The sequence below is a fragment of the Bombina bombina genome, chromosome 2, assembly GCF_027579735.1.
Source record: "Bombina bombina isolate aBomBom1 chromosome 2, aBomBom1.pri, whole genome shotgun sequence".
Lineage (NCBI taxonomy): Eukaryota > Metazoa > Chordata > Amphibia > Anura > Bombinatoridae > Bombina > Bombina bombina.
Window position 1 is genome coordinate 341,557,028 of NC_069500.1, and position 14,728 is coordinate 341,571,755.

Below are 14,728 nucleotides of genomic sequence, written 5' to 3' on the forward strand. Positions count from 1 at the left end.
CTGACTGCATGGAGATTGAACGCTTGATTCTATCAAAGCGTGGCTTCTCCGAGTCAGTCATTGATACCTTAATACAGGCACGAAAGCCTGTTACCAGGAAAATCTACCACAAGATATGGAGTAAATATCCTTATTGGTGTGAATCCAAGAATTACTCATGGAGTAAGGTTAGGATTCCTAGAATATTGTCTTTTCTCCAAGAGGGCTTGGACAAAGGATTATCAGCTAGTTCCTTAAAGGGACAGATTTCTGCTCTGTCTATTCTTTTGCACAAGCGTCTGGCAGAGGTTCCAGACTTTCAGGCATTTTGCCAGGCTTTGGTTAGAATTAAGCCTGTGTTTAAACCTGTTGCTCCTCCGTGGAGCTTAAACTTGGTTCTTAAAGTTCTTCAAGGAGTTCCGTTTGAACCCCTTCATTCCATTGATATTAAACTTTTATCTTGGAAAGTTCTGTTTTTGATGGCTATTTCCTCGGCTCGGAGAGTCTCTGAGCTATCTTCCTTACAATCTGATTCTCCTTATCTGATTTTTCATGCAGATAAGGTAGTTCTGCGTACCAAACCTGGGTTTTTACCTAAGGTGGTTTCTAACAAGAATATCAATCAAGAGATTCTTGTTCCATCATTGTGTCCTAATCCTTCTTCAAAGAAGGAACGTCTTTTACATAATCTGGACGTAGTCCGTGCCTTGAAGTTTTACTTACAAGCTACTAAGGATTTTCGTCAAACATCTTCCCTGTTTGTCGTTTACTCTGGACAGAGGAGAGGTAAAAAAGCTTCGGCAACCTCTCTGTCCTTTTGGCTTTGGAGCGTAATACGCCTAGCCTATGAGACTGCTGGACAGCAGCTCCCTGAAAGGATTACAGCTTATTCTACTAGAGCTGTGGCTTCCACCTGGGCCTTCAAAAATGAGGCCTCTGTTGAACAGATTTGCAAGGCTGCGACTTGGTCTTCGCTTCACACTTTTTCAAAATTTTACAAATTTGATACTTTTGCTTCTTCGGAGGCTGTTTTTGGGAGAAAGGTTCTTCGGGCAGTGGTTCCTTCCGCTTAATCCTGCCTTGTCCCTCCCATCATCCGTGTACTTTAGCTTTGGTATTGGTATCCCACAAGTAATGGATGATCCGTGGACTGGATACACTTAACAAGAGAAAACATAATTTATGCTTACCTGATAAATTTATTTCTCTTGTAGTGTATCCAGTCCACGGCCCGCCCTGTCCTTTTAAGGCAGATCTAAATTTTAATTAAACTACAGTCACCACTGCACCCTATGGTTTCTCCTTTCTCTGTTTGTTTTCGGTCGAATGACTGGATATGACAGTTAGGGGAGGAGCTATATAGCAGCTCTGCTGTGGGTGATCCTCTTGCAACTTCCTGTTGGGAAGGAGAATATCCCACAAGTAATGGATGATCCGTGGACTGGATACACTACAAGAGAAATAAATTTATCAGGTAAGCATAAATTATGTTTTTGGACTCCTACCACCATGAAATAAATGAATTTATCAGGTAAGCATTCATTGTGTTTTTAATTGGCTTATTTTACAGACACTTGGTGTAATGTTAACATGGCTTATCACTGAAGTTGTTCAATAGTCAATGATCCTTTTTTGTTTGTATCAACAGGTGAATGATGAGGCTGAGCTGGAAGTTCTCTGTTCTGAAATTGCCTCTCCCCATCTTGCCACAGAGAGCCCTGAATCTCCCAACAAACCAAGCTGCAAATTTACATATATGACCATGACAGGAGAAGAAGTAGAGCTGTGCACAAAGGGCAGACACATCCCTGTAGTGTGAGTATATGTGTTTAATGCAACTTTATATACAGAGAGTAAGCACAAATGTACCATGCTGCCCTGTATCTACATGCACATACACAATACAAAATATTTGCAGTGTATTAATAAGACGTCATGAAGCTCTAAGATTGCAAGTGTGAAGAAATGTCACCAGGGAGGTGAAAACGGGGTCTTATTCACTGTTTAAGTTCAATGGATTAGTGTGAGTCCTGTATACAGTCCCTGAGACTTTCTAACAACACATATTCACATACTACTTCCTTCCAATAGCATATACTTATTAATTGTTATGTATGTCTATGTAAACAGAGCCAGTACAACTCCTTTGAACACTGTGCAATCCTTGTATGTTACGAACAGTTTGTGAACTTTTTAATTATAGCCACAGTACTTTTCTCTTGTATTCTACTCCTCACTTTGTGACTTTTCCGGCACCTTGCTCTAGTGACCCTGTATGATCCAAGACATATATCGCATTCACCCCCAGAAACATTCTTATTGCTTATTTTTTAACCTTGTCTCTTACTTCCATTTCAAAGATTAGCTGTATTAAATATATAATGTAATGTGATAAAGATTTGTATGCAAAGGGTATACCAAATCCAAAATTCATTTTGTAAATAAATGGAAAAAGTGACAAAATATGGAAAAAAAAGTAGCAGTACAGAAGGCAACTTTCCAGGAAAGAAGCAAATATCTGTTTATATAGATGTAATGTAGACAAGAAGAGAGATTTGCTTCTGGCACATACAGATAGATTGCAAAAGAGTTGATAAACAAACGTCCTATAATTTTCTTACAAGAACTGTCCATTTCTTTTATTATTCGAGATAGGAACCCTTGAGATCATTCATTATAATTTATAACTATACATGTGTTGTGTTTATACATTTGTCTTCTAGCTGGGAGAACAAGGATATTTATTCAACAGCAATTCGTAATCTACGTATGCGTGAGCTAAAGAATGTTGAGTGCATGACTGCAGTCAAAGCTGGTCTGGGCTCCATCATCCCACTCCAGCTCTTAACCACCTTAACAGCCCTAGAAATGGAGCTCAGGACATGTGGACTACCTTACATCAATCTTGAATTCCTTAAGGTACAGGAGCAACAGAATTAAATATATTGTGCTGTAGCTGCCAGAGGATCTTCTTATATATAGCAATAAAATGTTTTTTAACAGCTATGAAAGGACTAGATTCATAGTTGTTTTAGAAAATGTCCCATTCATTGAGAACCTATAACAAGAATCTTCTCCTTCTCACCCCACAGGCTCACACCATGTATCAAGTGGGTTTGATGGAGACTGATCAGCACATAGAGTTTTTCTGGTCAGCACTGGAGATGTTTACTCAGGAAGAACTTTGTAAGTTCATCAAATTTTCCTGCAATCAGGAGCGCATTCCCTTCACTTGCCCTTGTAAAGATGGAGGACCAGACACTGCACATGTTCCGCCTTATCCCATGAAAATTGCACCACCTGATGGGGCAGCAGGTAAAGCAAATCAAAGTGACACATCTTTGCTCTGTATACATTTGTAGTGATATAGTAACAAAGCAAAAAAATGCTCCAGCAGATGTGAGGTAAAAGATTTTACATTTTACCTATAACATAGTGCACTTTGAGCGAATTATGGTAAATTTGTAGTCGGTGTTATGTCTTTTTTGAGGGATTAATTTATTATCAGGCAAAATGAAAGGGAAGGATTGAAGGACTGTAATCTATGGAGTGTATTCTCAATACAATAGTATAATATACATACTGATAAATATAGTTGCACATTAATGCGGTTATAGTTTTATTTGTCAAACCATTCAATGTTAAATGTTGTTTTTCAGGTTCTTGTCATTTTGGACTGGGTGTTGTAGCCTGGAGGGTAATGAATCCGTGAAGCACCATCTTGTAGCACATATAGAACTTGCACACAAACACACACACATTTCAATTTTTTAACCACAAAAGAGCAAGAAATTTAAATTCCCCCATCACCCAAATGTAATACTATAATATATTCTGTGTGTGTGGGGGGGTTATTTAGCAATTTACATGTTTTTATTGGGAACTTAATCTGTGGCATTACAGTTTTTTGCTATTGAATATATATTCTTATATGTAATTTAATTGTATTTTTATTTTTAAGATGGACAGTAAAACATTTTAATTACAATACATTCCTGTGGACTAGCTATAGAATAACTTTTTAGAAAAGTCTAAATATTTTTAAAACAAATGAACACCTTGCTTGCTATAGTTGTTTTTCAATAGCTGAACTCCATTGGCCACTTGCCTTATTTGGTAGAGACAATCTGGGCTGTTATTTTGCATTTATTATATTTTATGTAGCAGAGTTAACCTCTCATAGTCTGTCGTGTGCATTTCCAGCTCTGAGAATTAGAAAATCCACATTTCAGGGCTAAATTACATGAAAACGGGAGAAAATAATTTATGAAAGTCTATTCGAAAGTTGTTCTGCTACTCATGACTAAACATTTTATATTAAAATACCAAGGTGTTCACTGTCCCTTTTATCTACTGATTTGTGAATGTTAACAGTAAAAGAAACAAGAATTAGATTATTTAGCAGCTTTACTTTGATTTTAAATATAGGGCTTTTATAATGTACAGCTATTACCTAATAGAATTCTACATAGTTTATGTAATGTTATAGGGACATGAGACCCGAAATGTTTCTTTCATGATTCAGGTAAAGAATACAATATTAAAAAAGTTTCTAATTCACTACTATTATCAAATTTGCTTAATTCTCATTGTATTCTTTGTTGAAGAGATACCTAAGTAGGTAGTGTACACATGTCTGGGGCACTACATAACGGGGAATAGTGCTGGCATCTAGTGTTCTTGCTAACGTGTAACATTGTTGGAAAACTGCTGGCATCTAGTACTGCAGACACGTGCACACTCCTGAGCTTACGTTCCTGCTTTTCAACAAAGGATAATAAGAAAATGAAGAATATTTACTAATAGAAGTACATTGTAAAATTGTTTAAAATTGTATTTTCTATCTGAATCATGAAAGACAAATGTTTGGTTTTTATATTTATTTAACTTATAACCTAAGCTGCTTGGCCCCATTCCAATTTGCCAGATGTGCTGTGGAAAAACACTGTGCAAGCAAGGGTGATTTTTTATTATTATTTATGTGATAAAACAGGAAAATCTGGTTTAGCACTTAAAAAAACTACATAGGACACAACCATTTCACTGGGGTGGTTATGATAATTCTCACATGAGTTTTTAAAGAAACGCGATTAGGTGAAATTAAAACCTGACGACTAATTGATACAGTACTGATGGTGATGCCTAATGTGTTTGATACTTAGCCATTAATATCAATTCATTGCATGTGCAGTTAATAGTTTTATTAGTCAAGTTAATGTTGTGCGTATTGACTTGAAAACACAGAATTAACTTTGTTTGCTAATGGATTGGAATGCATTTGTATTAGAAAACTCTGTAACAAGACACTCCTAATGGCCTGGAATAAATAAAGGTCACCTGTAACTGGATCCCAAGGTTGCAAATAAAGATAGTCACACGACAAAACCAAAATATTCCAAATTACTTACTGATTTGGAATATTTTGATTTTGGAAGAACTTTGCTCAATTAAAAAAAAAAAAAAAAAAAGCTATACTGCTGGACAGGCAAAGGACACACCCTTCACAAGGTTTTAAAAATACCTACATGACCTCCATTAGTCATTCTTTTATGAACTTATAACTGCACAAAGAGTCTAATTTCTTTTATTTGGGTGGGGTAAAAAAGGTTATCATATATCTTGAAATAATGTTTGAGAGTTTGGATCTAACTATTAATGCACAGTTATAATGACAAAGTTATTAGTTTCATTAGCAAAATAGTTTATAGTCAAAGTTATTACTGTGTCAGAGGCACCTGCACATATGCTACGTGTAAATAGATGATTCAAATACTGTGTCTGTTTAGAGTGCTGGAGGGGGGGTGTATTGCGTTTGTGTCATAGAAACCACCACGTACTCACTGACAGCATATGTGCGTATGCCGCTGAAAACCAGTAACAACCTCACCAGTTGTAAATTGGAGAGTTATTTAAAATGAAATGCTCTATCTGAATCATGATGGAATGTTTTTGGGTTTATTGTTCCTTTAATCAATAATATTAAATCAATAATATTAAATCATGAAACCTACAGTTTACAGTTTCATATCATTTTGAGTATTTTTATAATTATTATTTTTAGTGACTCAACACAAGTGATGTTTGTATTTAATGTGATTATGAATTGTATCATTTAAAAGTGTAACCTTAATGGTCTTTTCAACTTTTTATAAAGCCAAAAAACATGTGAAAAGGGCATGCACAAAAATTCTGTATATTAAAAAAAAAAAAAAGCTTCACTCTGAACATGCCACATTAGGTTTTCAACTGGTCACGGTTTGTAAATTTGAAGAGAGAAATATCCCTAGATAAGTTTTCTTTTTTAAGACGCGATAAGTCCACGGATCATCTTAATTACTAATGGGATATTCACCTCCTGGTCAGCAGGAGGAGGCAAAGAGCACCACAGCAGAGCTGTTAAATAGCTCCTCCCTTCCCTCCCACCCCAGTCATTCTCTTTGCCTACGTTAGTGATAGGAAGAGGTAAAGTGAGGTGTTAGATTAGATTCTTCAATCAAGAGTTTATTATTTTTTTTAAAGTAGTGCAAGATTGTGCTGCTTTGTCCTAGGGTGTAGCCATAGTCCATATCAATCGCTTCAGTAGAGCTTTGGTGGCTTTAGAGAAATGGGAACTTGTGGGACGTAATTCTCACTGCGCCTCCCATAGATTGTATTCTGCCCTGTTGTGAAAGTCTGAGGAGAAAATAGACTCAGCACTTTTTGTTTCCACAGGCCAATGTGAGGGGGAGGACCTCGCAAGCCGGGTGAGCTGCCTTACTGCCAGGCAGACTTCTAAGGTAAGTGCTAACTTGTATTTTCTGGGGTACGTACACAGAAATATTAGCACTTTAATATATACTAATAATGGACACAAGATGACATTATCCTTAGGAAGGGTTAAGTCATGAGCAGTTTCTGCAGGCACTGGGGACGTGGAGAAGTGGCACTTATGTTTTCGTGTTTGGTGCAACAGGATGGCAACGACTTTATTTTAATTTAGCAGCCGACCGGGAGGTTTGTTTTTGCTATGCGGTTCATGCTCCCGACAGCTCTATTTCTGAAGCTGAGTGTTACGGCCTTGCCACAGTCACCAGAATTTTCTAATAGGAGTCTGGTTTGGTTGTTGGTGGTGCTCGGTTACAGGGCATTGCTGGGGCGCCCTTTCTGGAAGACATTCTAGTCCAGGCACAGTCCTTCCATCTAGCAGAATCCCACACGAACATGGTGTTATCCTTTCTTTGTTCTCAAGGATGGAAGGTAAATTTACAAAAGAGTTCTCTTGTTCCAAGTACAAGGGTAACTTTCTTGAGAACAGTAATAGATTCTCTATCAATGAAGGTTTTTCTGACAGAAGTCAGGAAATCAAAGATTATCGATACTTGCCGAGTCATTCAGTCCACTCCTTGGCCATCAGTGGCTCAGTGCATGGAGGTAGCCGGGCTGATGGTGGCGGCAATGGACATCATCCCGTTTGCTTGGTTCCATCTCAGACCTCTGTAGTTTAGCATGCTCAGGCAATGGAACAGAGATTATACCATTTTGTCTCCTCGAATACTACTGGAGCAGGAGACAAGGGATTCTCTTCAGTGGTGGTTATCTCTGGATCATCTCTCCCAGGGAACCTGCTTTCGCAGACCATCCTGGATGATTGTGACAACAGACGCCAGCCTTCTGGGGTGGGGAGCAGTCTGGGGCTCTCTAAAGGCTCAGGGAGTTTGGACTCTGTCAGAGTCTGTTCTTCCTATAAACATTCTGGAGCTGAGAGCGATCTTCAATGCTCTTCTGACCTGGCCTCAGTTAGCTTCGGTTCAGTTCATCAGGTTCCAGTCGGACAACATAACGTCAGTAGCTTACATCAATCATCAGGGAGGAACGAGGAGTTCCTTGGCGATGAGAGAGGTATCCAAGATAATTCAGTGGGCGGAGACCCACTCTTGTTGTCTGTCGGCGATCCTCATTCCAGGGGTAAACAACTGGGAGGTGGACTTCCTGAGCAGGCAGACCTTTCATCCGGAGGAGCGGGAACTCCACCGGAAGTGTTTTCCAGCCTGATTCGCAAGTGGGGTCAGCCGGAATTAGATCTCTTGACATCGCGTCAGATTGCCAAGCTCCCGAGATACGGATCGAGGTCCAGGGATCCCCAGGCGGAAATAATAGATGCCTTGGTGGTCTCTTGGACCTTCAGTCTATCATACCTGTTCCCTCCGTTTGCGCTTATTCCTCGGGTGATTGCTCGAATCAAGTAGTGGAAGGCATCGGTGATACTCATTGCACCGGCCTGGTCTCGCAGGATTTGGTATGCAGATCTGGTGGACGTGTCATCTCTTCCACCTTGGACTCTTCCGCTGAGGAAGGACCTCTAATTCAAGGTCCCTTCCTTCATCCAGATCTAGTTTCTCTAAAGCTGACTGCTTGGAGATTGAACACTTAATTCTGTTTAAGCGGGGTTTTTCTTAAACGGTCATTGAGACCAAAATCCAGGCTCGTAAAACCTGTGATCAGAAGGATTTATTATAAGATATGGCGTAAATATCTATATTGGTGTGAATCCAAAGGTTACTCATGGAGTAGAGTTAGGATTCCTAGAATTTTGTCTAGGAAGAGAGGGTTTGGAGAAAGGATTATCAGCAAGTTCTTCGAAGGGGCAGATCTCTGCTTTATCTATTTTGTTACATAAACGTCTGGCAGATGTTCCAGATGTTCAATTTTTTTGTCAGGCTTTGGTTAGAATTAGGCCTGTGTTCAAACCAGTTACTCCTCCATGGAGTTTGAATTTAGCTATTAATGTTCTCTAACGGTTTCTGTTTGAGCTTATGCATTCCTTAGATGTTAAGTTGTTATCTTGGAAAGTTTTATTTCTTGTTTCTATTTCCTCTGCTCATAGAGTCTCGGAAAGCTCGGCTTTGCAGTGTGAATCTCCGTATCTTCCATTCGGATAAGGTAGTATTGTGTACTCAATTAGGTTTTCTTCCTAAGGTTGATTCTGACAGGAACATTAAACAGGAGATTGTTGTCCCTTCCTTGTCTCCTTCTCAGAAGGAACGGCTTTTGCACAATTTGGACGTGGTTTGTGCTGTAAAGTATTACCTACAGGCGACTAAAGATTTCCGTCAGTCTTCTTCTTTATTTGTGGTTTTCTCAGGAAAACGTAAGGGTCAGATAGCTACGGCTACTTCCCTTTCTTTTTGGCTGAAGAATATCATCCGGTTTGCGTATGAGACTGCCGGACAGCAGCCTCCGAAGAGTTACGGCTCATTCCACGAGGGCGGTTGCTTCCTCATGGGCATTCAAAAATGAAGCTTCTGAGGAACAGATTTGCAAGGCTGCAACTTGGTCCTCTCTTCACAGTTTTTCAAAGTTTTACAAATTTGACACTTTTTCCTCGTTTGAAACTGTTTTTGGGAGAAAGGTTCTTCAAGCAGTGTGCCTTCCATTTAGGTTCCCTGTCTTGTATCATCTGTGTACTCTAGCTTGGGTATTGAATCCCATTAGTAATTAAGATGATTCATGGACTCATTGTGTCTTAAAAAAGAAAAGAAAAGCTTACCTGATAAATTTATTTCTTTTTTGACACGATGAGTCCACGGCCCGCACTGTTCTTTTAAGATAGGTTGTGGGTTCTTGTAAACTTCAGACACCTCTGCACCTTGGCTTTGTCTTTCTTTTCCTAACTTCGGTCGAATGACTGGAGTGGGAGGGAAGGGAGGAGCTATTTAACAGCTCTGCTGTGGTGCTCTTTGCTTCCTCCTGCTGACCAGGAGGTGAATATCCCATTAGTAATTAAGATGATCCGTGGACTCATCGTGTCAAAAAATAAATAAATTTATCAGGTAAGCATACATTTTCTTTTCTCACTGATTGAGTGCCAGTGTCAAATTGTTCCCACACAAGGTATAGGGACCACAGATACCTTTTTAAAGGGACATGAAACCCAACATTTTTTGTTCATGATTCAGATAGAGAATACAATTTTAAAGAACATTTCAGTTTACGTCTATTATCTAATTTTCTTCATTCTTTAGATATCCATTGTTGAAGAAATGGAACTGCACATGAGTAGCCAATCGCATGAGGCATCTATGTGCAGCCACCAATCAGCAGCCTATTTAGATATGCTTATAAACAAAGGATATCAAGAGATTGAAGCAAATTAGAGAATGGAAGTAAATTGGGAAATTGTTTCTATATCATGAAAGAAAAAAGTTGCTTTATGTCCCTTTAAGTATCTGATATTAAATTTGAGGGTTTTTCTATGTTTTTATGGTTCTGAATGTGACGTCATGTGATGCATTCAGGAATTCTAATGACATGGAATACAATACTTATAGAGAGATTTATTAATTGGTGAATGGAAACTAAATCTTATAAATGCAAAAGTAACATTCTAAATGGCAAATGATATCCTCTAATTCATTAGAGCATTACTGATCCTGTCTTACTTTGTGTTTGACCCCCACAAAGGGGTTACACGCATGGGTTAAGAACTATTCTGGAGCAATATGTATTGCAGCCCTTGGTTAGGATACAGCAGGTGCACCAATCAGGAGCAGCAGTTGCTGCCAATCACTTAGGAGCTGCTTGGTTGTTGCTACCGATCAGATCTTAACCTTAGTGGGAGTTAAGCACATAGTTATATAGGGTCAGTTATATTGCATGCTGTAATGAATTAGTGCATGTGTTGGTTTTTTCCCCTTAAAATGTTTTGCCAGTTCTGCTATACAATGTGTATATCTATTGAAGCTGGTTTGTACTAGTGTCACCTTTGTAATAAAAACCTTTCTTTCCAGGCTCCCCAGATTCCAGATACATTCGCGTAGAGACCTGCATGTTCATGATAAAGCTTCCTCAGTACTCCTCTCTTGACATGATGCTAGAAAAGCTGAGGTACGCCATCCATTACAGAGAAGACCCTCTCAGTGGCTGATCTCAACCTCTCCAGCAGAAGATACACGGTAACCAAGTATGCAGATCACGTTGGACGCATCATTGCTAATGCTATGGACAGAAGTCAGAAAGAAGAATATTTCTTCATTGTATTTCTTTCTGCCCAGACCTGCACATTATATTTTGTATTTGTTAAGTCTCTGGTGGGTTATTGGCCTTGTCTGTGAATTGTTTGTAGAATAATTTTAGTAATAATTGACGTGAGCGGTTGAGTTTATTTGTCCCTTAACTGCAAAAGGAAAGCTTTCCAAGCACCGTTAGTGTGTCAGGAGGTACAGTAATCCTCAGTCATACTATTTTTTTTATCTGAGGAAAAGAAAAAAATGTAAAAGAATATGTGTAAATAAGAATAAACCTCTAACTATAATTTAATTATAAATTATTTCTGGAGCACAGGAATGTAACACTGGATGAAGAGCTGTGAAAAATATATATATATTGATTGTTTTTGAAAAAGTGTTTTAGTTCTGTTGGTTCTTAAAAAAAAAAAAAAAAAGCACTGGATTTTTTTTATTTGCAAATAAAACAATACACCAGGAATCCAAAGGAAATTCATTTTAAAATCCTGGATATTAATTTATCTTATTTTTTCAGTATTTAGAAGCAGACAGATGCACATTTATTTAAGCAAAAGTATTTTTATTACTTATTATTGTGTTTTTAAAGTTTACTCTCCAGCTCACTTATTTTAGGCTGTTGTGGGTCCAACTGGGGTATTATGCATTTTGTGACAGCACTATACATTGAGAAACTTGACTATGTGGCCTTATGTGAATGCTAATTCCAAGGTATGATGAGACCATGAGTATTTGTACAGCTTAATAAGTGTGTAGAGTATAGTGGAGAAATGAGATCAGTTTGCGAGTGATATGAATTGATGTCTTACATAAACAGTGATGAGGAAAAGCACATTTGACGTTTTTCAATACTCATTTCATAGAAAAGGATCTAATAGAACTGAAGTCAAACTAGCAGACAAAAAAACAGTTCTAAAGAAAACACACTAGTACTAGCATTAGTCTGCAGAAGTGTCCGTAACAGGATTGCTATTTTTACTGTGCTTACCAAGACCAGTGTCATAATGGAATCCATGCATTTATCTTCAGCCAATATAAACTATGCATGGTCTGTAGTAATATGTGACAACAGCATATGTGATGAATTATTGGATTTTATTACATTGTAGTATATAAATCCTTATTGGCATGGGCTTTAAAATATACTTTAAAATGTTGGACATTTTCAACATAGGCAAGTTTTTATATTAACAGAAGAAAAAGGACAATTAAAACTTTATACTTTACACACTAACTCAATTGTTGTTTGATGATCTACCTCAGTGTCTCCTTCAGTCCTTGTGTATCTCCAGCAGGGTAGACATCAATCTTTGGCTTAGAACCCTTGCAAATATGGCTGTTGATCACTGCACTTGGCATATCATTGACTTACAATGTGTCTAGCAACTTGTACCACCACACCTGAAGTAAAATTAGTATTTTTAAAAGTAAGCAACGCTCCAAATAAACTTATGGAGGTGGTTAGTAAAAATATAACTTATGTTGATATACTACAGTTTTGTTTGGTTTTTCTATAAATCTATATATACCGTATATATATTGTACATTTACTTATTTCTACAATTGGACTGCATCATCATGATTGAGTCTCTCTTTAATTTTGGCTTCTTTAGAATACTAGAGGATTGGTGTTTAATAACACTGTTGTTTCTGACATCTTAAAGGTGACAAGTGTTGGCATGGGTGTAGGTGATAGGTGTTCTATAAAGGAGCTTGGTTTGTGTGGTATAGTTGGTGCAGTAATCACTGCCTGCCTCCATATCCTGCAGAGCCACTAAAATAATAAGAAGAATTAGAAATAAAAAATAAACATATCTACATAAGGTTTAGATTTACTACACAAAATACCAAACTAATGGTTTGTAATTGTATATGATTATGTTTCAGCTGTATATAGTTCATTAGAACTGAAGTTGTTTAACACTTGAAGAAAAGGATATTATTCTTGAACTTGTAAGTGTAAAAATCATATTTATTACACATGTAAGATTTGTCTTGTGTCCTGATATAACAGCCAATTCTGCAGGCAACATATAAAACTGCAAATGTAAATTTTGATCACAGCAATAGACTCACAGCTATTACAGCTGCATATGCAAAATAAACTGTAAAAATGATAAATGTCTTTACCAAGGCTCAGTGGTCATATTAAAATTTGTAATTTAATAATTGTATGGAATTTACAATTTCTTTTTTAGACAAAAGGTGTTAAATTTATTCTCACAAATTACCAGCCATGTAGAAAAAATATTTCAAATATAAAATTAATGTGTATTATATTTAATATTATTGGTAGGTTATGCTGCAGGCTCAATGGTCTGAATGGCTCATAATATTGTTGTGCAGCGTATTATTTAAAACGTATCACAAAAATAACATAGTGTGTCATAATAGATATCAAAGGATACTGGGGATAACAGTAACAATGTTTCTATCTGAAGCATGTACATAATATTTCAAGTATCTATACACAGATGAGTAGAGGTATTGTGTGAATATGAACCATGGGCATCTGCAGATTTTTTTCCCCCAGGAAGGTGCAAAAATGAATTAATAAATAAAATTCCCTTTACATAGTAATATCTATGGTAACATGCACAGTAGGAGAAGTTGCTTGTTGTACACAATTAATTTTATACAAACAAAACATCATTTTACACATAAGCAGCACATCATTTTACAAATGGATATCAAAAGAGTGAATTAACATCGAAATTCCACTCCACGAGACAACCCATGAATGTAAATAAAAGCAAACCCTAGTGCAAGCTGTGCAGCAGCCTCTTCACTAGGGACCAATTAGTGCAATTTCCACCTAATTTGTAATGAAATATTTGTGTATATGCTTCATATAGATGTAATGATTCTCTCATATTCCCCTTTAGTATGTTTATTCACAAAGCATACGTAACATTTTAAAGGTTTGATGTTTAAAAAGCAGTGGTGTTGCAAATAAATGCAGTTCTTCAATGTGATTTGATATATATATATATAAATATATATATATATATATATATATATATATATATATATATATACTGTAGTTTCATAGACGGAGGTAAAACTATGAACTTAACCACATACAAGTATGTAAAGGGATAAGAATTTGTCATGGTGTAGTATAATTTTATATTTTAAGGTACATTTAACTTAGAAATCAAAAGGAGGCGAGTAAAAATGTATATCACAGCTACTGCATATAGCAAGTTTTCACCACAACAGACATTAACCTAAGGCTTTTCCTCACCTGTTTTAAATATGACAGTAAAAGACTTTACTCAGTGTCCCTTTCTTTTTTTAATATAAGATTTATGGGGTTAAGTGCAACATATCTACATTTTTGGGCCTGAAGTGTGCTGTACAGTTGATGTATATTTATTACAGTTATGTAAGGTTGCATTAAACAAAGCCTTTTGCTCAATGCTGTTTACTCTTGTACTGGTATTTAACAAACTGCTGTGTAAAAGAAGCGTAATAAATAAGGAACAGGTGTCGTATGAAAAATAAAGTCCTTTGATTTTCAATGTCTGAACGTTTATTCATTATGTATAATTGTGTCTACTTTTATTTTCATTGAAAGACTTACCAGTGTTTTAAAACAAATCTGTCTGCTACATATTACTAAACACTTATTGCACAATAGAATAGTATTTTTGAACGTTGGTTCTGCAATCATTTATTAAAGAGAACCTCACAGTTATATAACAATTCTCTTCATCCAAAAGTGTCTTACAGGCTTATAGTGACAT

General features: G+C 36.9%; 1 protein-coding gene across 1 annotated transcript in view; it reads left to right on the forward strand.

The window, feature by feature from the left end:
• Positions 1-14,507, forward strand: part of HECTD4 (HECT domain E3 ubiquitin protein ligase 4) — a 666,929-nt gene extending 652,422 nt beyond the window's left edge. Inside the window, exons 69-72 of the mRNA XM_053699752.1 lie at positions 1,628-1,794; positions 2,703-2,898; positions 3,072-3,294; positions 10,746-14,507. Coding sequence (XP_053555727.1) covers positions 1,628-1,794; positions 2,703-2,898; positions 3,072-3,294; positions 10,746-10,882 — 723 coding nt within the window. The 3' untranslated portion in view covers positions 10,883-14,507. The remainder of the gene's footprint in view (positions 1-1,627; positions 1,795-2,702; positions 2,899-3,071; positions 3,295-10,745) is intronic.
• The last annotated feature ends 221 nt before the right edge of the window (positions 14,508-14,728 follow it).